A 24813-nucleotide genomic window follows, 5' to 3' on the forward strand; every position below is an offset into this window, starting at 1 on the left:
GAACGAGTATTTGAACGCATCATGGGACAAGTAAGGAATAAATAGGAAGACATCCACGTAGTCTGTCTTGCATCACAATTGTGCATCTGCGCTCAGTTCTCAATGTATTCGTTTGGCTGGTAGGACTTCGTGTTTATTTGAGGACCTAAGAGTTGTCGTATTGGCGGACGAAGGCGCCAAAGCCAACGCCGGTGCTGTTTATTGAAAGGGAGCGGACTAAAATGGAGCTGGAAGACGGAGTTGTGTACCAGGACGACCCGGGGACATCAGCGATGATGTCTGAGCGGGTGTCGGGCCTGGCCAGCTCCATCTACCGCGAGTTCGAGCGGCTCATCGGGAAATACGACGAGGACGTGGTGAAGGAGCTGATGCCGCTGGTCGTGGCCGTGCTGGAGAACCTGGACTCGGTGTTCGCGGAGAACCAGGAGCACGAAGTGGAGCTGGAGCTTTTGAAAGAGGACAACGAGCAGCTCATCACCCAGTACGAGCGCGAGAAAGCGCTGAGGAAGCACGCGGAGGAGGTGAGGGGAACGGAATTGTGGGAGCGACTTATATAAACAGACGGACGGCGAGAGTCCTCCGCTGCTCCCTGCCTCCGCTCCGGCATCCCTGAGCGGGGAATTAACCTGCACATGTGGCCTGGCAGCATCCAGGTGTGGGGGGTCTCTGGATGTAAACAAGCCTCTAGGGCTAGCATGACGGCCTTTTAGCTGTGTTTTCTGCAACTATGGCCAGTGAAAACACTGACTTCCACTCAGACACACCCTGAAAACTTGATTTCGAATTGAAGTTTCAATCTATGGGAGCCCCAAAGCACCAAAAAGAGAAGTCACGTTTATTTTTATTTCTCATAAGAAGCTGCAGTTTTAGTGACTCAGCATTTTGGACCTAGCAGATCAAGAAAATGTGGAAGTAAGAGAGCAAATGTGCCTGATGAATGTGTTATCCCAATGATCTGAGCACAGCTTTGTTCAAATGTTAGTAGTTACAGTGGAATAAATAGAAAATAAACACATTGACCCCCAATCTTTGCTTGACCCCCTCCATCATGCAAAATTTTATGCAGCTTTAGCTGCCTGCTGATGCCTTTTCTAAGTGTTAAGGTAATGCAAGTTCACACATGTATGCAGAGGCGGTTTTTGATATGGGCGATGTGGGCGGTCGCCCAGGGCGGCACTTCATACGGGGCGGCATTTGCGTTACACCTAATGTGCTACATACTATATTCAAAGAGGAAGCTTGGAGCTTTTAAATTGAAATTGCTTCAGCAGCCGACACTTAATGCTTTTAATTGACACATCAGACTCTTAAGAATGTCTTCCTCCTATTTGCTCTTCACACTTATGGTGCAAAAAAAAAAAAAACAAAAAAAAAAAGAATAGCTCAGAGTGAAACAACGTAAAACAGGCACATGAAAAGGAATTAGGCAGAACAAACACCCGTGCTCAACCCAATTTCGAAAAAAGCAGGCAATAGAGCTTATTTCCCACAATTCTTTGCTCCGACACAGCAGACCCGATGCGCACGTGACCACTGCCCTCTGCTGCAAGACGCTTGCGGCCACACCTCTTTGCGGTAGTCTTTGGAACATAAGTCAAAAAACTCGAGAGGGGAGCGCAACTCGCCGGTGGCTGGCTGAATCACACTAACAGGTGATTGGGAGTCTTTTTCTGTCTGACAATCAACTCTGAGCCGCAGCTGCGCCTCCCGTCATAGAGACGGAGCCGCGTGTGTCAGAGGGAAGGGGAGGGGGAGGGGGAGGGGGGATGAGATCAGACCATTTTTTTAGGCTTGAGGTTTTTTGGAGGATTTCTACTGTTGGTGTTGCACAAATTTAGGGAAATGCCAAATATTTTTGGAGTAATCCCACTGATGAGTTCTAAGATTTAGTCTTTAATGTTTTATAAGACCTAAACATATTAATCACAATAAGTTTTATTTTTTAGATCTAATCCCTCTGATATGTTTCACAAAGACACACACAGGACGTCACACATTAAGAAATTATTAATAAAAATGAAGCAGGAGTCCAGCTCTATGATGATGAAAGAGCAAAAAAAATGGAATTATTTGATATAATTTCGTATTAATATTTCCAGGCTTTCTTTGCTTTTTGTCCTGCAGCATGTTCATATTTGTATAATTTTGACAGAATATATTTATATGGAGAACAAAATATTACAACTTATTTAAGGTTTAACTTGTGTTCCTGTTTTTATTCATATTTATGTTCAAAAAGTTCAGTTTAAAAGGTTTAAAAGTTTAGCTTTAGTGTGTTCAGTAAACATTTATCTTCTTCGGCCCAAAACCTTAAGCGTGTTTTTAACTTAGGCCCCTGTGTGACTGAGTTTGACCCCCCTGTAATACGAGTCTAGAAAACTCATGCATTTTTTGTGTAAAATGGCTGTTGTCAAATTTTGTGTGTGTGTGTGTGTGGGGGGGGGGGGGGGGGGGGGCGCTGGTGGGGTTACTCGCCCAGGGAGTAAGTTAGTGTAGAACCGCCACTGCATGTATGTCCTGATTAACATAATATTTTATTAATGCACCTAAACTTAAAGCAGGTGAGGGTAAAGCAATGCAGTTTGAAACATTTGCTTCTTTTTCAACTTTATAGATACCTTTTTGTATTTTTCAAATTCATTTTTTTACTTATTTATAGTAGTTTTTGAACTTATACATATATTATCGATTTAAAAGTGTTGGAACATTATCCATTAATGCATCAATAATGAGACAATTCTACAAATATGTCACAATAAATGAACTTTTCTGCTTTTTTTATGAAATTATCTCAAAACATTTCCAGTTAAGATCTTCTCCTTTTGTAGCATTTTCATATGTTGCATATACTTCCATAAATTATTGGTGACTAGTTTAAAGACAGACTTAAAGGTTGATCCTTTTTTTAAATCTTTCAGGTCCTTAAAGTGCTCATTTGCCTTTCTCTTTGATGATTAGTAGTTTCAGTTGCGATCTGAAGCTTTTGAAACTTTTTTTCTCAGTGGTTATAGTCAGAAACAAAACCATACATTCTGAAGAATAGAAAAAAAAAACCTGTACATTATGACCAAACTTCTAAATATTATGTGTGGTGAAGGATAGAGTTGACTGTGGTGTGCCAGTAAGGATGAGTGGATGGATAGATGGTTAATGTGACTTAAACCACCAGGCCTAAGGGTTTGTAACAGCATAGTGGTTTTTCTGGACTTCTTTAGATCCTCTCCTCTCTCAGAGATGCTGAAGCGCTGGGATTCTAATTGAAAATGCCGTCACGCCTTCATAGCATGTGTTGTTCAGCTGAGATCAAACTGAAGTAGATGAATAATAAAGGGGAGCTTGTTTGATTGTTGCTCTTTTCCCTGTTGCCCAGGGCACGGTTGGGTTTGGGAGAGCTAAACGTTAGCACAAGTTTTTGATTTGATTTTACGTTTATTTTCTTGGGTTTGCAAATGTTGACTGACTAAAAAATGAAAAATAACTTTTGGTTTCCATTAGGAAGCCGTCCAATGGGCTGTTTTAATAGTATCAGCTATCTAAGTTGGAGGGAAAAAATGGCCATTCAAGGCCAGTCTGTTGCTAAATATAACTTTTGTTCTTGAAAGAGATGATTTTTTGATGTCTTTGATGTAAAACAAAAAAAAACCTCAACGTCAGTGTTTCTCCTGAGAAGCTGCTGCAGCTTTTTGTCTACGAATTATTCTGAAATTCATCTGCAGCAAAGTTAGCAACTGCATGACAATTCATTGTCTTTTAAACGATTTAATATCTGGATGAATAGAAATCCCACACACTGCTGGCATATTTTGCTTTAAAAGTGGATGAGAGGGATGAAAGGGAACCTTAAGAACCGAATGGATTTTTACCTCGATGTCATATTAACAAAGACACACAACAAAGCGCAGAAAACATGTGCCCAGAGGAGGATGAGTGACCACATAATGGCCTTGGCTTACTCGGCTGGACAGGATGTGAAGCCAGGGAAGAAAAATGTAAGAGGAAGGAAGTGGAGTTTAATTCAACCGCAAAGACGCATTTTAAAGTCCAAAAATACTTTTTTGACCTAAGCTTATTGACGTTTACAGCTCAAAAACCATCCAAAAATGTCAAGTTATTATTATTTTTGTTTGCACTTGCTTAGATCTTATAGAATTCCATGATTCAAGAAGCTGCTGTACAGAATAGGCATGAATAACAACTACAGGATCTCTAGGCAACATATGTGAAAGGGATGATCCAAGTATAAAAATGTTTCAAAGTTTGATTCCAAAATAAAAGTCTTTAGCCTGTGGAATAGTGGTTCATCTGATGATGGTTTGCAGCGCCTAACTAGTTGGATTTTGTCCTTTTGTCCAAGCAGAGGTTCATGGAGTTTGAAGACACTCACGAGCAGGAAAAGAAGGACCTGCAGAACCACGTGGACAGAATGGAGTCTCACTCCAGGCAGCTGGAGCTGAAGATCAAGAACTACTCAGACCAGAGTGAGTAGGAACTACACACACTGCAGCTCTCCACATACATTTATGCTTTTCCCTTTTTCCACGTCATGTTGGTGCTAATGCTAATGGGATTATCGGATTCTATTAGCAGCCCGCCTGCTGCAATAACACCCATTCACACTCAGTGGATTAATCTGCAGAGGCAAAAGGTTTTTTTTTTTTAATATACTGTGACTTGTTGGAGAAGAGCGGATTTACATCCTGACAAAGTAGCAACACAGCCAACAAAACAACAGCGCTGGTTACAATGAGTCACTCACATAGATTTGTGAGGAGGATGCATTTTCCCTTAAGTCCCAACCTTCAGCCGAACACTGAAACTAAAATAGCTCAGTGTTGGTTTTATTCTGGAGCATAAACAGTAATGTGTTTGATATGTTGCGGTCATTAATTCTCACAGTTGTGTTACATTTTTGACCAGAAAAGTTCACAGGAACAGCTCGACTCCAGGCAGTGAATGGGAAAAAGTGATTGGCACTCCCAGAGGATATTGAATCATGCATTCCATCATTCATTCACCGGAGGACGTGGAATCAGCTGATCTGTCCACTGTGTCTGATAAGGACTCAGTTGGTAATAGATCAGCTTTTAGCAGTGGAGACTTTTCATCAGCTGTCTGGTTTTCTGCGACTCGTCACGTCGTATTGTTGGTTTTGATGGTTTTAGATTTGATTGCAGGTGCTTTTTTTTTTAAAATTTCTCAGTATAAAGTGGTTTCAGTTCAGACAAAAAAGGAAGAGAAACTGTTAAAAAGATGAAGTGATGGGTTGGGTGTGAAAGGATTAAAGCAGGGGTCGGCAACCTTTTTTACTCAAAGAGCCATTTGGGACAGCCCCTAATAAAAAAGAAAGCTCCCGGAGCCACAACCCGTTTTGACATCATTATATATATTATGCATGTATATATTATTCAAAGGTGCTCATTACGTCGATCGCGATCTACCGGTCGATCTTCAATGACATGAGTGTAGATCGCGGGCCAGAAAAGATTTAAAAAAAAAGTACTTCTTTAAAATCCACCAGCCAATCAAAATCCTCACTGAGAAGAACGGGACTTGATTGACATGGAGATTGGCCAATCGGAGATCATCTGAAGCATACACCGCTGCAAATGCACATTATGTTCTTTAAAGGATGATACCGCGGCCACTTGTGGGAGGAGCTACTGGTTCTGGTCTGATCGCTGCATGGAGCGATGTGTTTATCAATGCATGGTAGACACTGAGAATGTGGAGAGATCAGGATTATTATTTTGAAGAGTTCTACTTGGTAATCATGTTTCCATGTTTGAGTTCATAAAATCATCCCAAGGAAAGTCTCTGCTTCAACTCCCGCAGGGTCCAGCTGCGTCTGAATCTGACGCCCGTGTTTCCATCTCTCTGACAGAGTTTGAAGCCAAAGCCCCTCCTCCGCCTCTGTACTTGCTTTTCCTCTCTACCTGTTCACCTGTTCACATCCTCTGTAGCTGAGAGTTGGTTTCCCCTGCGCTCCTCAGTGTGTCCTACACAGAGAGCGCAAAATACGATAGTCAGGGCGCTCCAGCGCAGCACAAGGATGAAAGAGCCGGACGCAGGTTATAGCGGGGATAGAGCGGGTTAAGAAAATGAATGGAAGAAGGCGGCCCGCTGAAGAAATATTCAATATTGTAAACATTTTATTTTTAGTCTGAACTATCTTTTATTTAGAAAAATATTTTATTTTATCAGTCCAGTATGAAAAAAAACATCAACAAAAGCTGTGTTGGGCGGTTTTTGGCTGGGTCTGGCAGTTTTCAGATGAGTTTTCAGCTGGAAACCTGTGACTCTATCTGGCAACGCTAGCGCGAACTCTGAGGCTGTCATCAGTCTCTGCCCCGCGGTACGTCAAGTTCCCGGCAGAAGATCGGAGTGTTTATTGAAGCCGCCCCGCGTGCCTCTCATTACGAAGCTGTTCTTTTACGTGGCTCGTGCGGAGCTAGCAGCGCCTTTGAAATGCCATGAAAAATGAAAAAACTAAAATAAAATTTAATTATTATAAAATACTCATTATTTTCCAAAGTCACAGGGAGCCACAACAGATGGATGAAAGAGCCACATGTGGCTCCGGAGCCATGGGTTGCCGACCCCTGGGTTAAAGGATCTAAAAAAAACACAATGCTGATTTATTTGATTAGGAACAGACAGAACTGATCTGGCTCCATTTGGTTTTCCAACCAACCTTAGTCAACAAATTTAAGTTTTTCCAACTAAAGAAAGTAAACAAAAAAGTCACAGGGAGCCTATTTTGTCCCAGTCTGTTGTTTGGATACTCCTGTTAGATTTTCTCATAGAATATTCTCAAAAAATCACGTTTTCATGCTTTTCGATAGTGAATTTAATAGGATTTAAGAGGAAAATAAAGACGTACATGGATCCAGTCGCCTACAAGTGGATGCATTAGAATGGAGCGGAGCAGGGCGCTTTGGACCCGCCCAGCATGTTTTTTTCGTAACAACTACGTTTTTTTCAATCAACTTTTTTCGTCTCGTCTTGATTCACAACAATTTGAATAAAGAAATATTCAGAAATGCGATTTTAACCTCTAGAGCTTTTTTAAGGCCCCAGAGCTAATATTTGAGCTAGTTCTCTACACACATAGTCACAGTGCCACAATGTATATGAGAAAATGCTACAAGAGCCAAAAACAGAGTTGGTCGTTCAACACCTGCTGCATTTTGTTATAATAAAGGTTTATGCTTTAAAGGGTATCATGCTTTTCTGAAGCTTTTCCAGACTCAACTATATCCATATATATATGATAATATGTTACATTTGGTACACTAAAGAAAGCCTTTTTAAATGAAATTCATGCAGCTCATTTTCCTACCTGGAAGTAAGACGACTCCATCTATGAGGCTCCGCCCTTCTCTCCTTGTGGGTACCGCCCATTTCATGACGTCAACCTAGAGCCGGCCTCAGCAGCGTTTCTGCGTTTCGCCCGCGAACACAAACACATGAACCTTTGCAAACATGGATGTGCATATTGTGCATAAAAAAGGACAGAGTTTTGCTGATCACCATAGCGCTGTGGAGAAAGTGGGCGTGGTTTTTAGCCAGTGGGCGGAGCTGGCAGCGCAGACTCTTCCTGGAAGGCGATGTTCTTACTTATTTATGTCACAGTGTGAGGACCCACTCGTCTGCGTGGGTCGGGAGGGGCTGGTGCTCAAAGGTTTATAGTAAGGCATGAATATTATAATACACTTAAAAGCTCAAAAAGTTGATTTTGCATATTATTAGCCCTTTAATACAAAAGATCTATAAATCCTTTTTCACGTGTATTGGTTATTTTAGTGGATTTTTTTTGCTCTTCAATTTATCAAGTGTGGAGATTTTAGTTGAATAATTGTTTAGAGATACATTTCTACATATATTCTGCATTAACATTAGGCCGCGTGATGTTAAAACACTAGCCAGAAATATATGTAGGTCCTGAGAAATTAGTGTACATTTTCAGATCAATATTTATTTAAGGCAATATTAAATTGTGTTAAACTTCTAGAATTAATTTTCATTACAACTTTCCAATTACCATACATTGGCATCATTTATTTATAAAAGGATATTTGGCACAAACACTTTAAAAAAATTTTTTTGACAAGTTAAATTTGGCAAAAATAATTAAAATAAAATATAAAATACATAAAAATAAAAAACAAATTAAGAGCGGGAGTTTTTCTGGTGACACATGAAGCTGTAGTAATTGATGCCATCCAGGCTTTGCGTCGTGTATCCCATAATGCAGCAGCTTACAGCATGGCTCCACCTGAACCTGATATGCTAACAGAGGATTAGATGTTTTCTGTCACTCCTCCTCAGCACGATTAGTAACAGGATTCCCCCCCTGATTTTTGTGTTTCTGTGTGGTTACCACTGCAAAGCTTCCAATGTTGCTCCGATGTGTTCCAGTCAGCAGGTTAGAAGAACGAGAGCTGGAGCTCAAGAAGGACTTCAACACCCTGCATCAGAGACACTCAGAGGTAAGGAGGAGGAGAGGCCGACCCCGGACTCAACTTGTCGGAGGTGGTTGTTTATAGACTTCTTTAACATTCGTTCTACAGATGATTCATAATTACATGGAGCACGTTGAGAGGATCAAAATGCAGCAGGTCAGTGAGACTTCAGAGTCCAGCGCTGTCGGCCGGGTCAGGTAGGATCACGAGTTTGATTCTTCCTTAAAACAAAAAAAAAGGAGGTTTGAAAACTTCTGTTATGGAACAAAATTCGAAACGTTGTTTTTTCTTAATCCACCAGGAGGGAGCGTCCTCTTTCTTTGGGGATTTTTCCTTCATCTGGTCGGACATCGCTGATTATCCCGGACCTCCAGAACAAAGCAGAAACTTCAGCCACAGAGGGCTGGAGGCTCACAGACTCATCGCAGCCTCGGTCCAACACCAGCCTAAAGGTGGGTGTGTGCGGGTGACACACCCGCCATCGTTTCAGACATCAGAGGGGCATTTTCTGTCTGCCGCTGCATACGGATGCTTTTAGTCCCAAAGCTCACGTGGGCATTTGTAAACAAAGGTCACGACCGCAGCACAGTGAAAAGTAAATACCACCACTCACTTCTGTTTTTGATCTTCTGATGCATCAATCTGCAGTTTTTAAAGCTTTGGCTCTTAAACTGTCACTCTTTCCTTAATACCTGGTCCTTCATTCTATCAAAAATACATTTTTTTGGTAAATTGAGCGGTCTTAATACACCAAAAGTAACATTTGCATCAGAGCGGATGACAGGAGAGATTTTGGGTTAAATCCATGTTTAAAAAAATTCCCTTTGATGTGGTTTGGGTTTTTCAGTGGACAAGGACACCTCTGTCCTCACTCTCATCTTTAGCTCCTCATGAATATGCATACTTCCTCTGTCTGGCAGGAACAGGAGGCAAATTCAAAGCATCAACTGAATATTCAGACCTGCTGCACTTAATATGTCGATGTTGGGCTGCAAAGCACTTTTTATGTCAAGATAAAAAAAAAAAAATCTCATAACATTTGATTTCATGCCTAAAAGCACGACGCTTTAATTTTGTTCTATTCCAGTACGATTCAAATATAGATCCAGGATGTCAGCTGTTTCATGTCGCCTTTTTCTAAAACTGGGACATGAGCTCTGCAAGCGCAGTGCATGATGGGAGTGATGCCACTGTGTGGCTTGAGGCCAGTCACTAAGAGAAAAACGTTGCTGCACTCAGATTGGGTGTTATGTAACCACGGCAACAGAGCGCCATTGTCGGGGCCAGTGACTTTGATATGCAGAGATGTCATATTTCTGTGAAACGCTTAAATTATCTGCATGTTGCCTCATGCCAGACCTGATCTAATGTAAACATTGTTATACACGATTCTATGGAACCCATCTGATCACTCAAAGCCTTTCAAACCAGTGCTTTTGTTTTATTTTGAAAATCAGCCTTAAAAAACCGAGTACAAGTTTTAGGAAGTATGATAAGTGCCAAGTAAAAAAAAAAAAAAGAAATATTGAGAGCTTGGTTTACAAATAAAACAATTCAATTCATACTTTGAAAAGGAAATATTTCAAATTCATCTATTTACCTTATTTGATGTACTTTCTTTGAGGAAAAAAGCTTTTCTGATCAATTGTAATTTAAGTTCATGACCATTCGAAAAAGCAACTTGACATATGAATTGTTAATTGATATTTTTGGCAAAATCAGATTGGTGGTTAAGATGTTTCAATGAACAACATCTATGAAGTAAAATATCTATTTAAATATATAATTTCTACTTGGAAAATTTAAGAGTTTGTGTTTGCAGTGAAAGTACTAAAAGTTAAATAATTTCTCTAAATTTGATTCTTCGTGCGATAAAAAATTAATCCTGTCTGTAGAGAAAATATAAACAGTTTTTACATGAACCTCCATGTGTGTTTTTGTCTAAACTTGCTGAACTTGGGACAGTCGATGCTCCCAGCGGCTCGTCAGATCAATAACCATGAAACAGGCTATTGGTCTGATTGGAAAATGTTACTTTTAGCACAAAAATTCTGTCTTTGAAAAGTTCTTTTGAATCGTGACGCAGCAGCTGCTGTTATGCTGCGTTCACACTGAACACATTCGCGTGGCAGAGGCGGTCAGTCTCAATGTTAAGTCAATGGTACAGTTGGGATCAGAGGTTCTGTGCGTGACGTTTACAGCGACTCGATCAGCGGGTAGAATGCACTCGGTGAATGGATCCGACAGTTCTCCCCCTCAACGGGTCTGCCGGAACCTGTCCTGGCTACTGTTGGGCGACGGCGGGATAAACTCTGGAAAGTATGCCGCCGGGCCCACGGGGCTGGAGCGATTGCGATCGCGCTCGCCACGCCGGCCACTGCGACAGAGAGCTGCTGCGGCTTTGGGTAGGCACCCTGCTTGGGCTTCCTGAACTTTGTGATATTTTTCTTATTTTCATCAAAACAATAACTAAAAAGGTCCCCTAAATGTATTCTTGTTTTGATTTTTCTTCTTTTGGGTTAATGCGGAACAACAAGCCTTCAAACTCGGTCACAGAGAGAGACATAGGCTGTCACAGCGGGAGGGGTCTCTGAATGATCTTATGAACCCAGACACGGAGACGTGATTACCGGCGCTTTTGTAGAGCTCTGCATAATGAATAAACCTGATCTCTAAACATCATCTGTCTCCTCCATGCAGTGTGAATGAGATATTCACAGACACCGCTCCATGGAGCAATCAGGCTCAAAACATTTGGCAGTAGCTCGTCCCACACGCGTCTGGGGCGTCAAGCTACGAATACCGTTTTGGACAGGCGGCCGACGCAAGTTTGATTTGATTGGCATTCAGTGTGAACGCAGCATTAGCTTAGTCCACATTCTTCATACATTTTCAAACACACAAGCCTCTTTCACGTCATTTCACAGACATGCTCGCCTGTGAGACTTTGCATTTCTGCTGAACTGCTTTTGCACATATGAGCTTCATTCCTACTCTCCCCCCCGCCCCAAGCAGTTGGACTTTGACGACCCCCCAAAGGAAAGGGAGGGTAAGGGTGCGCAGGACCCTCCTTGGGGGAATTCACTGGCAGACGCCTGCAAGGTAGTTGGATGAGTGTCAGCACCGGCGCTCCTGCGCTCGCCGTGGCCCCCACACTTTGTGTTTGCTGCATCGTCCTTTCATGATGCTTCAGTCATTTATGCATCGCTTCACAGACTCACCCCCCCCCCATGCTGAGCCGTGCCAAATGCAGCCAAGTTCTGTTTGAAAACACGACTAGGATTGATTGAAGTCCAAACTGAACATATGGAGCTGGTTACATATTGATGTGTTTAGGTCAATAACAGCTTGGTTGCATCTGGTCCTTTTTTTAGTTTTTGTTTTTAACAAAAAAGCTGGAGTCTTATAGTTTGCTCCGCATTGTATTCTGCTTCATTCATCAAGATTTTGTTACTAATAAAGTCACTGATCCGTTGAACCTTTGCAGCTGTAATGTGGTTCATTAGTTTCCAGTCTTAGTTGCTTTTTAGCTATTTGTAGTCTTCTTTGTGTAGTTACACATCACTTGTGTTGTTAGTTGTTCCGCTCTCTGTTGTGTGTGGTTGTGTTTTTGCGCCACGTCTGCGTTGTTTCATCATTCAGTACTAAAGCCATCATTTAAATGCAGCTAATATTTTTGTAAGTTTGTGTTGCTCGCAAGTAATTAAAGGAAAGTATGCATTTATTTTGGCTCATTTAAAAATTAAATAGCAGATTTCAAGTGGAGGTGAGTGTGAAGGTTTATGATAAACCTGTTTATCATAAACTTTCTTTGGTGTTTAATGTTGACCCTTTTTTCATTAGTGTCCGATACACAGTCTTTGGCTTCTGTATTTAATTTAATTTTTTTCAAGCATGTTTTCCATCTAACCCTAACCTCTCAATAATAATCATTTCAGGATGAGTTGTTGGACTTTAGTGGCTCCAAGTTAGCTTCAGCTTCGGCGTCCAGCCAGTCAGACGTGAAAAGGGAAGACGGGAGTAAAAAGAGCGCAGAGGTGCAGGCTGTTACAGGGACCAGATCCACTTCCGTGGGTGGGTGGAAAAAAAGCACAAAAATGTTAATAATTATTAGTTTGAACTGATGTCATATTTTATAACTTGCTGTGTTCTCTCGTTTGCTCAGGCTTGCCTGAAAACGAAGACAGCTCAGACGTTCAGGACATCATCGAGTCCACGCCTGAGCTGGACTTGGATCTCATCGGGTACAAACCTTGCAGGTAGTAAAACGATTTTTTAGAAATTGCTCCAATCAGCAAATGTTTGTCTGGTAAAATCTTTTTGTATTTTTTTTGTTTTAAATATCAGCACTCCCACTAAAGGCATCGAGAACATGGCATTTGACCGCAACACAAACTCCCTGTTTGAGGAGCTCTCATCTGCAGGCACTGACCTTATAGGAGATGTGGATGAAGGAGCTGATCTACTAGGTGAGCATCAAATCATTAATTCAGCCTCTAGAAAAACATTGAGAATTGTTATTCCTGACATTTTCCGATTGAAACTGTTTCTCCCGAGGCTTTGAAATAAAACTCTGTCAATGTCAAAGACAACTTTTTGGATAAAAGATACAATTTCATCAAAACATAAAAAATATCCAGTTTTTGTTCTGGCTTTAATGACTTCACATCTGACTTCTCATTTCCTTTTTTTTTTCATGTTTGTTTGCATTTTTTTGTTCTTTTCTCACCCGATTTCCCTTGAAATTAGTCACTTTTTTGTGTTCAGTTTTCCTTTTATGTTGACAAGCACCAAATGAAAGGAGTCAATGTTTAACTAGTAACAAGCCTAGTTTGGATTCTGAAATCCTAAAACTCAACTGTCTAGTAAATTTAAATGTAAACTTAAATTATTTTACTGTTTATTTGTCTTTTGTGTTGCAAAAGTCTAACACTTGGATTCAGGGCCAACATAAAAAGTGATGTCCTACAAAGAACATTTGTCCCGATAAGTTTATTAAACCTGTCTAGATGGTTGGTTATGATCATTCAACTTTTTATTTAAAGCTTGGAGATGGATTTGGGGATTTATTTTACCTTAAAAATGACAATAAAATCAAGGAAACTTTGGAAATAAATTTATAAACATACAATAAAATTAGGTTTTTGCATTCTAAAAATCATGAGATGGTGGCTTAAGTATCGGTACATCTGTGTACCGATGCGTATGTCGGAGAGCAGAAATAAAAAGACGCGTTTTAGCTTCAAAAGGCCATAAACAGGAGGAAAAGAACAAATTCTGGCAGGATAATGGGAGAAGCACGTGGACGGCTTAAGCTGTCTGAGCCGAGTTGAACAGGATTAAGACAAAACTCACCACATGTTCAGAAAATTCAAGCAAAACAAAACATAATTAATATAAATTAAAGTGAAACACATATAATTTTTGAATTATAGTATCAGACATGGGAAAAAGAAATCCAAAATAGTGTAGCATCTTTAAATTTGTTGGTAATATTTTAGTTTGCACTAATATAGTTGATCTCATTTCCTTTAATGTTCCTACTATTGTTCTTAAAGCTGAGAGGCGCTTCGTTGCATTAAAGCTCGTAGTTTTATCTGTGCGTAGCAGAAACAGACTTGTTCTTGACAGTTAAAGCGTTGGGGCTCCATGCTTCATTCCCTGACTCTGCTGTAACTTTCACTGTTAGCCATCCCTCCATGGTAACACCACCTTTCTCTCTCCCCCGTGTCTCACCCCCTGGCTTTTACCCATAACCCCAGTGGAGTACTCTGGTGTGTATAAACTCAGACTTCTCCTCAGTTGAACATTTTCTTCCCCTTTTTTGTCTTTTTACCCATAATTCACCTCCAGTCACAATCACCTTTACTTTTGAGAGTAATGCACAGCTTTTTTTTTTCTTTCTTGAATCGAGATGATTGATGAGGTGTGGCGCTGCTGCTTAGTTTCCTTGCACACGTTTTTTTTTTTTTTTCTCCTGTTGTTGCCCCTTCTCCTGCAGTGAATGTTACCACCCTTAGAGGTTTTGGCAGCAGCTCCTCAGTTGGCCTCGTGGAGCCAAACGCTAAACAGTTAGCCTTTTTTGTCATTTGGATCATTCCACTGTCTCAAACTGCATTTCTCTTTCTCTCTCTTCCCTCCTCCTTGCTCTGTCCGCCTGACTCGGATTGCATGGTTTTGTCAGACCTTAGTTTGATTGGTAAGACTCCACCTGCTCCCTCCATTCTCCTCCTATCAGTCATGTGATGTGGATTTGCTGTCCTTAGTCTGTAGAAAGAATCATCTCATTAGATGCTGCTACACGTCATGAAGTCGTGCTGTTTAGACGTTGTTCTTAGCATGTAGTCTGTCGTATGAAGCTAGATTTGTTGCAAAGTTATTGTCAGTCCGTGAAATGGTATCGCACTTGGAATAAGAAATTTGTGCGTCTGTATTTCATAATTCTTAGTTTGTAATGATCATGTTCATTACAGTAACAAAACCCGGGTTATAAGTAGAATTATTTTGCTTCTCAATAAATCAACCATTCAGTAGTCTTTCACTGTCACCCAATCGGTGCGCTGCTTAGACCAGCCAATCAGATGCATGATATCCATACCAGCAACAAAACCAAACCAAAAAATGTTTCTTCATTCTACACGAAGGAGACAAGATGAAATGGTGAAAGATACCAGAAATATGGTAAGTGATGTATTTCATAACAAAAAAAAACGTGTTAATCGTTATTAGTTTTAGGAAATTCTGGTAATATCTTCCAACATTTTATTAAGAGCCCTTAATAAACTACTTATAAGACATTAACGAGCACTAGTAATGTTTTAGTAAGCTGCTTATAAGTACATTAATGAGCATTTGTAAATGTCTTACAACTGACTTACAAGTGTAAATAAGCTGTTTATAAATACATTAACATATTCCTTAATAAACTACTTATAAGACATTAACAAGCATTGATAGCACATTACTCATGCTTGTTAATGTCTTATGAGTAGTTTATTAAGGAATATGTTAATGTATTTATAAACAGCTTATTTACACTTGTAAGTCAGTTGTAAGACATTAACAAATGCTCATTAATGTACTTATAAGCAGCTTACTAAAACATTACTAGTGCTTGTTAATGTCTTAAATAGTTTACTATGGACTCTTATTATAAAGCGCTACCGTACATCTCTTATTACAAGTGTGGAACCTTTTTACGGACGGGCAATACTTCTGCAACAAATCTAACTCCATACAGTAGTTAAAGCTGAAGTTTTTTGTGGTCGTTTTATGTCGTTTCTCCTGCCGCCTCCTATCAGGAATGGGCCGGGAGGTTGAGAATCTCATTCAAGAGAATTCACAGCTGCTGGAGACAAAGTGAGTCCACTCCCAGATCCGTTGTCCCTTTGAGTCTTGGCTGCAAATGTTGCACATGAACGACACTCGTTCCCTGCAGGAATGCCTTAAACGTGGTGAACAAAGACCTGATACTGAAGGTGGATGAGCTGACCTGTGAGAAGGAGATGCTGCAGGGGGAGCTAGAGTCCGTGCTGCAGGCCAAGATCAAGTTGGAGGAGAGGAACAAGGAGATGGAGGAAGAACTCAAGAAGTAAGAGGCAATGCACAGCAACCTACAACTTCTAGTGTTTTCGTTCTGTTCATGTTATCAACTATTTTTCAGAGTACGGCTGGAGATGGAGGATGTGAAACAAAAAAGCAAAGATGAAGAGGATGTAAGCCTCCTTTTTTTTCCCACAATCATGTCTGCAGTATTTAAAGTTTCCCTCCGATCATCTTTTGATCTATTTAAGCTTAAATTTCTTGATATATATCAGAAAATTGCCACAAGAACATGTTAAAAAACCCCACTTTGATCCGAGTGGGTCTTTAACGGGTTTTTATCCCTTAAACAACAAACATTTGCCTGTGTGGCTGGAATTGTGTGCTGCCACAGGGCGACGTACCCACAGCTCAGAGGAAGCGCTTCACCAGAGTGGAGATGGCAAGAGTGTTGATGGAGAGGAACCAGTACAAAGAGCGGCTGATGGAGCTGCAGGAGGCTGTGCGGTGGACGGAGATGATCAGGTAGAAAAGATGCAAATATTTAGAAGAAGTGTGGAAAATAGTTCAGTTTCACTCATATTTTATTGTAATCGTAACTTTTTTCTAAAGGGCTTCAAGGGAGAATCCAGCTCTGACAGAAAAGAAGAAATCAAGCATCTGGCAGTTGTGAGTTCTTTAAAATTCCCCTGTTTTGCCTGTAACCTTTCAAAGTCACCCCCACAGTTGACCTCAGAAGGCCTTTTTTAATCTATTCTGGGGGTGCAGGAACTTGATCTTTTCCAAAGCCCTCTGGTCCTTCACTGACCCATCATTGCCCCTTTGTCCTAAAAAAAATCCAACTTACAGATGTGTCTAAACTAATAACCTCATTTTTCTGGAATGCATCACTTGTCCATCACTAACTTCTAACACTCAACTGTCCTTCTCCTCCTGGACTTCTGTGTCTGCTGCCTGCTGGTGTTTCTCTTATTCTGTCTGCTTTAGACGCACCTCAAGACAGGTTTTACCTGCTTCTATCTTTCTACAGCAAACAGCTGCATTTCAGACACTAGATGCGTTTTCTTACATCTGTTTTCTTTAAGCTTAGTTTGAATATTTTCATGTTATTTGATCTGGGTGAGTTCAGGGAAATTAGTTAATGATGTACAATGATGCAGTTTTACTATAACATGTTTGTGGGAGACATTTTAAAAGTTAACAACACAAGAAACATTCAATTAGTAACAGAATAAAATAAATTTGTTCTAATTGAAAGTTTTTAAAGGAAATTTCACTGAAACATGGCATCACTATGTAAAACTACATTTATCTATACAGCGGTCCCTTGCTTAATCGTGGTTGACCTTTCACCGTCTTGCTTTGAGTTGTTGATCTTGTCCGTCAATCTCTGGGCCGTGTCTCCTGTTCAGGAAGCGTCCAGTTTGCCGAATCTACATCAATCGTCGATTGCAATCAGATCTATGTTTTCATTCTATAAAACTGGATTTATATTTCTGAACTTTGAGAGAGAAAAGTGAAAACGTTTGTGTTTGTCTGAGATTTATGTATAAAGTGTGTAGTGAGGCCTTCAACCATCTGTAATTGTACTTCATAGGTTATTTTTAGAATATCACCCCTGCGATAAATGGGGGATCACTGTATTTCACATTTGAACTATGAGCAAACTGTGGCTTGTTAACGGGTGTACGTGTCATTACAAAGGTCCAGAGTTATCGTTCTGTTTCCAGCATGCTTGTTCGTTGTTTACATGTTGGTGGTTGTCTGGTTGACTCCCTGCCTTGCTTTTTCCCCGCCCTCCTCTCGGCTGGTTCCCTCTTGGCTTTTCTGTCACGTCACCTGCAGCTTCAGCCGACTGTTTAGCTCCTCCTCCAGTGCCCCCACCATGAAGAAAGTCGACTTCCAGTCGAACATGAAGTACAACTCGCCGGGCAGCTTGGTGAAGAGGAGCAGCACCTTCTCCCAGTTCCCAACGGAGAAGTCGAAGATTTTTGATTTCGTCAATGAAGGGTGAGTGAGCTAACAAACGGACGATTCGAGCTTTCGCCTGAGTCTCTCTGATCTGCTTATGTCCCCTGCTCCCACAGGGCAGAGCAGTGCAGCTCCCCCTCGCGTAAGGAGCAAAAGAAAGCCCAGTACCAGCAGGTCAAAGCCCACATGCAGAAGGAGGACGGGCGCGTCACCGTACACGGCTGGAGCCTTCCTGGCAAACACAAGGTGGAATCCCACTTCCCAGTTTTCCCTCCTCCAGACACCCACATTTGCTGAAACTTTCCTGTTTGGTAACTCAGGCGGCAAACGGTGGTCAGCTGGGAAACAAGATGAACTTACCCGTCCCAGTTTACCTACGCCCTCTGGATCACAAAGATGCTTCCATGAAGGTGCATAAATAAACGAACAAAAGCATGAAATTGTGGTGCTTTGCGATACATTTTATGGCTAAAAAGTAGATCTTTGTAATCTGCTTTTCAGCTGTGGTGTGCAGCAGGGGTCAACATGTCAGGGGGGAGGACGTTCCCTCCAGAGAGTAAGCAAATAAAAGGCTCTCAGAGCAGCCTGGACCAGCTGGAGCAGGACAGCAAGGTAAAGCTGTTGAAACCAAAAGGTTGAGGATGTTCGGATGTTGTTGACGAAACTGTTTGCTGTGGTTCATTTAAGGACCAGGAGAAAGAAGAGAAGGATGTGGAGGAGGTCTCCAATAGGGTGTGGGTATGCATGAGCACCCACTCCTCCACCAAGGTGTTGGTGCTGGATGCCACCCAACCCTCAGACCTGCTGGACAGCTTCTATGCTTGTAACACACATGTTGTTTGCATCGCTAGTGTTCCGGGTAGGTCTACTGATCGTCCTGAATTTGTGTCTTTGTTTTTTGGGGGGATTTTAACTGAGTTTTGTGGCCTTTAGGCGTGTTAGAAACAGATTATCCAGCAGGCGAGTCAATACCCCAAGACCCAGAGTTTTTCCAAAGTGACTCGGTGTCGTTAGCTGGGAGTTTGGCTAGCGTTGGCTCAACGGGAAGTGACGGAACCGGGGCGGTGGAGGGCGTCACCGCTGTCCCACAGACAGCCAGCTCGGGTGCCAGTGAGCAGCCCACAGAGTACGGCGCCACATCAGAGTCGGGTAATTTCTGTTTTTTAAATCCATAAAATTATCTAATCTAAACCCAATTTTCTTTTCCTAGTCCTGAGTAACCTCGACTTTTGTCATTTACAGTTCAGCTCTCCTCAGAGACCAGTCCTGCAAAGGATGGTGTTCCCACGGCGGAAGAGGCCACAGAGGCCACAGAGGCAAACGCTGGTGTGGGGGAAGATGGAGAGGAGGACCAAGGGACAGATCCAAACCAGGCAGGAATCTACACTGAACACGTTTTCACTGACCCTCTGGGGGTGGGACCCACTGAGTGCTTTGCAGATGAAACCCAGAGGTGGGAGCAGTCCCAAGAACTCACACATTTACACTTGAGGACACTTATGAGATCTGATAGACTCCCCTGAATTTCAGGGGCTCTGGGGAGGGCGGTTTGACGTCCCAGTCCGAAGATTTGGACTCGTCTGAGGCTGAAACGCTGAGGATGAGCAGCGCGCTTCCCACCATGTGGCTGGGAGCTCAGAATGGATGGTAAGCAAGTCAGCAGCCACTAGAGGGAGCTCTCAGCTTAGAAAATGTGATGGATACATTTAACACATTTCTTTTGTTTATAAAATTAGCCTTTGGAAGTTTCAGCAAAGCAGCTAACATTCTAACAGTGACATCACCTCTATGTTTTAAGCCTTTACGTGCACTCATCTGTGGCTCGATGGAGGAAGTGTCTCCACGCCATCAAGCTGAAAGATTCCATCCTCAGCATTGTGTGAGTAAACAGTCATTTCTGCTTTTCTGCACTGAAACTTCTTTCATATTATGATGATGAAAACACTTTCCTCTTTGCTTGTTACAGGCATGTTAAAGGAAGGGTTCTGGTAGCCTTGGCTGATGGGACTTTGGCAATTTTCCACAGAGGCATTGGTAGGTCTGCTACCTTTCAAGCATGAAAATACATTTGACAGATGTGCCATTTTTTCAGTTCATTATATCATTTCTGAGTTGTTTTTGCCAGAATTCTTGTGTAAATTTGATGCAACAGCATCTTCTGTATGATTTTCTCCGACCAGATGATCAGTGGGATCTGACCAACTACCACCTGCTGGACCTGGGTCGGCCACACCACTCAATCCGCTGCATGACGGTGGTGCACGACAAGGTGTGGTGCGGCTACAGAAACAAGATCTATGTCATTCAGCCCAAGGCTATGAGGATAGAGGTATGTTTCAGCACAATCTGTCATGCAAATAGTTTTTGGGATGTAACACGAACACAAACCGGACGTTTTTTTTGTTTTTTTTTCCTGAGCAGAAGTCTTTCGATGCTCATCCCCGCAAAGAAAGCCAAGTGCGACAGCTGGCTTGGGTTGGAGACGGGATCTGGGTGTCCATTCGTCTGGATTCAACTTTACGTCTATTTCACGCCCACACCTACCAGCACCTACAAGACGTGGACATCGAGCCATACGTCAGCAAAATGCTGGGTAGACGTTCGGATTTTTCCATCCATATTTCTACCTGAACACCTGAAGAGAAAGGGCTGCTTTACTCGTTGAAGTTTAGTATTTTGTCCTGAGTATCTATGAATGCAAGCTGTCCTCTCCGTCTTGTCCTCAGGTACTGGTAAACTGGGCTTTTCATTTGTAAGGATCACAGCTCTCGTCATGTCTTGTAGCCGTTTGTGGGTGGGAACGGGAAATGGAGTCATCATCTCCATTCCTCTGTCTGAAGGTATGGCGCCCTCACAAACACTCTTTTTTTAAAATGTTGCTGCAGATGCGGCTCTGGTGTGACCTGCCGTCTTTTCCCTCCCTCTCACCCTCTTTGTATCTTTTCAATTATTTTTCCTGCCTTAGGTTTTATTAAAGCATGGTGCAAGAATAAAAACATCTCAGACGGAGCTCGTTGAATAAAAGATAGATAGGTTACCATGGTTACTGGCATCTCTTAATGTCAGAATGTCTCAGACTCATCGTTCTGATTTTTTTTACCATAAAACTAAATCCCAGGCTTTACATGTTAGAAGCTTTTATAAAATTTCATTCTTTACAACTGTTGTCAGTTTTTTTGTTGCAGAGTCAAAGGTTAAAATGTTTGGTTTTTTTTCTTGTCAGCTAACAAGACAACAGGAATAGTGCCAAACCGGCCCGGCGCCGCAGTGCGGGTCTACGGGGACGAGAGCTCGGACTGCGCCGCTCCAGGCGGCTTTGTGCCGTACTGCTCCATGGCCCACGCCCAGCTGTGTTTCCACGGACACCGAGAGGCCGTCAAGTTTTTTGTGACCGTCCCAGGTGAGAAGACAAGCGCAGAGGTGCTGCAGGAAAAATGGACCATTTAGGCAAAAAGTTTATTTCGTCTATAAGTTTATTATACCCTGACCTACGATGTTGCTTTATATTGTTTTATTTAAAAATCTCATTCAAAGCTAATAATCTGAGAAAACCCTTATTGTTTTGTATATTTTTGTGAAAAAAAACGAGTTTGCACAATCATTTATCCAAAACTGGACTCGTGGGAAATAGCTGTAAATACAGCACAACAATAGGAGACCTCAGACAAAATGTGTTTAAAGATATCCAAAAGTATGCTGGGACTTTTCCATTCTAGGTTTCCTTCTATTGCTTTTGTCACAGGTCAGGCAATGCCACCTCCAGGCTGTGCAGATTCAGGCTCCGATGACCCTGCGTCAGAATCCTCAGAAATAACATCTTCTGAGCCCAAAACGTACCTGGTCATGAGTGGAGGAGAAGGCTACATAGACTTCAGAATTGGTGGGTGCATTTTTGCTTTTTTTATTTTATTTAGAGAGGCTGCCCTTAAACCTTTTGCTAAAAATGTTTTAGATTTTTAGGTAAGAAAAACAAACAAAAATAAAGGTTGAATTGGAGCGTCCTCACTAAGAGCTTTGTTTTTTTCAGGCGATGAAGGCGGTGAGTTGGACGGTTTGTCCGAGTCGACGGGCAGCCAACAGTTGGCGCCCACCAAGGCGGAGCAGAGCCACCTGATCGTTTGGCAGGTCACCACTTCTCATGACTGAAGGACCAGACGGCAGTGCCAACACGGGGGGCGACTAACCCTGCATGCCCTCCTCAAAGCTCTGACTTTTATTTAACTAGTTGTTCCTTATGCCCAAGTAAACAGCTTTGTAAAAAAAACCTGTAATTATTTTTAGTCCATGATTTTGTACCATTTATTTTTAACACCAGCTCTGATGTTTCTGTCAAATCCGTCCGGACGTTCCATCTGTAGGAATCTGAAAGTGGAAAGAAAAGTATTTCTCAAATATTTGTCGTAATGGATAAAGCGCTTATTTATTTTGTCTGATAGAGAAACTGGTGAAAATTACCCAGAATGCCAGGTTTGCACTGAGTCACATGCAGTGTTTTTTGTTTGTTGCAGGTTTTCATGTTTTAGAAGCGCCCTCCTCTCTTCCTCGGCTCTGTTAAAGCAGAACCTTTGTGAATCGATGCTGCCAGTCTCACCAGCTCAGTGCTTCCTGTTCGCTTCAGCTAGTTGGCACTTTAAGACGTTAGTCGTTAGAAATGTGAAGGAACAAACGCTTGTAAACTACACTGCTGTGTCCTAATGGTGCGAAGGGAACGCATGTACATTTCAGTTTAGAAAAGGAGGTCAAAGTAACCAAAGGATGGAAGAAGACGATTCACCACGTAACTGTTAAGAGTTGTGCGTTTGGAAATGACGTGTACATTTTCAGGGCATTGTTGGAAATATGCTTGAAGAAAGGGAAATCATTCAAATGAATTTCCTTTGTAGTGGACATAGCAAAGCATGGAAGAGTGTCTCTCCTGGCTGCTTCATTTTTTCATGTATTTTTCTTTTATTTTCTGAGACATTTCATTCAGTAATAAGCAGTATGATTACTCACTGTAACCTAACCACATCATGTCATTACTAGAAATATCTTTTTATTTGTTTTTATACAAAGAAATTGGGCCATGTTTGGTCTAAAGTCCATTTCTATGATCTGTTTGCCATTCCAGTATTTATTTTCATTGTTATGGAGCTCTTCTGGGCTCAGAATGTAACTTTCTACTCAATTAAATATCATAGGAGGGTATTCTGAACAAAATAGTCAGATGAGTTTACATCATTGTTAATAGTAAAATAAAAGAAGTTCATGACATAATTTTGGAAACTTGATGGTTTTCTTGAAAAAAAGAATCATTTATGAAACTATGCATGTTTATTTTTTTAAGGGATCACAGCTCTGTTGTCTGCTAAATCTGTTTTTGCCACTAATTCGACAGGATTGGATGAAGTGGGTGTGTGCATTTGAAAACATGTGTTTCTGATTTTCCAAGTGAGACAGTTGTGTGTGTGTTTGTGTGTGTGCTGTATGTGTGTTTTCAGTGCTACATCTGTAAAAACTCCCAGACTGTTCGGATGAAGCCTTTGTACTCAGCTTCTCCGGAGACAGTGACAGTGATTCTTCATAGTCAATGTTTGCTAAAACATGATCATAGCCTTATTTTTTAACAATCAAATAAACCCGGTTTCATGGAGATCAACACGTTCTTGTGTCTCATTAATGTTAAATGTGTCCTGGAAGAGCTTTTTAATTTTTTTCCTCATGTTAGTACAACATTTTGAAAAAGCAGACACATTTTTAATAAATAAAATACAATTTTAACAAAAAAATATAGCAACTTTTATAATACTTCAATAAAATGTATAACATTTGATTTGATTTATTGGTTTATACAAAGCATAACAAATAGTGGACGTATATGACAAAAAAAGACAAAATACAGAAGCATCAAACCCATTTCAGATATTGGTCATACATTAATTTGAAAATGTAGAAAAAATAAACAGAGATGATAGAAGATGATGCCCCTTTTCTTATGTTATGCATACATGTCATATTAGATTCATTAAATATGTAATTATTATAAAATATAATTTAATTTTTTGCTTGAAAGGAAGTGGAAAGAAATTTTTATGCTCCCACTCCTTTTGTGTTGCTTCTTTTTAGTGGCCACGCCGACACCAGATGGTGCTGTGGGTTTATTTTTTCCATTTTCAATCAGCTGAGGAGCTCTTTCAAATGTACTTTAGTGGTAAAGAACATCTTGTATCAAAAGAGAAAAAACAAAAGAAGCATGTTGGCCTTGTGAAATTGAGGTTTTCAGGTTGAAATGCCTAAAAAACATTTAATCTCTACGCTTTAAAGTGTAATCCACATGCACCTGGTTCATTTAAAGTTTTATAATTTATTGTGATGAACTTTGTGATGAACTTCTCATTAACTATCTAAATTCTTTATACTCTTGGTGCAAATGTATTAGGTGGAAGCTTGAAATAAGCCCTACGATTTTTTTATCCATGCACTGTACCGGTATTAACTTTTTTTTCCTTTTAATTGTGCAATTTAATAAAACTCAAACATTAAATGATATCAGCCTTTTTAAGGAGCCTTCCAAATTTGTTCAGAAGGCAGACGACAGGGCTAAGCATAGCTAGTTGGCCATATCAAGGTCTAATGTGTAATTGGGAAGTTTCCTCCACTATGGTTACTGCTAAAGCAGCTTTTGCAGAAATGCATTTTAATAACAACAAGCTGTGAGGTCATGCCATCTTCCTTTCTACCAGGAGGAGGCTGCAGGGGCTTGTGTTGGATGCACACGTAACTCACTCTCATGACATCACAGCTTAAGCCCACCTCACTTCCTCCTCTGATCCCCTCTCCTCCTCTTCTTCAGCCACGC

General features: G+C 41.2%; 1 protein-coding gene across 7 annotated transcripts; it reads left to right on the top strand.

Moving 5' to 3' along the window:
* The first annotated feature begins 22 nt into the window (after positions 1-22).
* On the top strand, positions 23-23613 carry spag9 (sperm associated antigen 9). Of its 7 annotated transcripts, none has more exons than XM_020705371.2 (32): positions 23-521; positions 4358-4478; positions 8419-8489; positions 8571-8659; positions 8764-8914; positions 11475-11564; positions 12401-12536; positions 12628-12721; positions 12810-12931; positions 14225-14236; positions 14647-14661; positions 15764-15821; positions 15901-16053; positions 16126-16177; positions 16399-16529; positions 16617-16673; positions 17850-18014; positions 18092-18221; positions 18296-18385; positions 18477-18587; positions 18663-18834; positions 18909-19124; positions 19218-19428; positions 19506-19622; positions 19774-19854; positions 19942-20009; positions 20156-20304; positions 20397-20568; positions 20702-20815; positions 21199-21375; positions 21718-21855; positions 22003-23613. In XM_020705371.2, the coding sequence occupies exons 1-32, from the start codon at positions 222-224 to the stop codon at positions 22119-22121; spliced, it is 3882 nt and encodes a 1293-aa protein (XP_020561030.1). In that variant the 5' UTR covers positions 23-221; the 3' UTR covers positions 22122-23613. The 7 variants fall into 7 exon arrangements, with proteins under 7 accessions (XP_020561030.1, XP_020561031.1, XP_020561033.1 ...); XM_020705372.2 differs by having other exon boundaries at positions 11478-11564; XM_020705374.2 differs by lacking the exon at positions 14647-14661.
* The last annotated feature ends 1200 nt before the right edge of the window (positions 23614-24813 follow it).

The sequence above is a fragment of the Oryzias latipes genome, chromosome 8 (genome assembly GCF_002234675.1).
Source record: "Oryzias latipes chromosome 8, ASM223467v1".
NCBI classification, from domain to species: Eukaryota; Metazoa; Chordata; class Actinopteri; order Beloniformes; family Adrianichthyidae; genus Oryzias; species Oryzias latipes.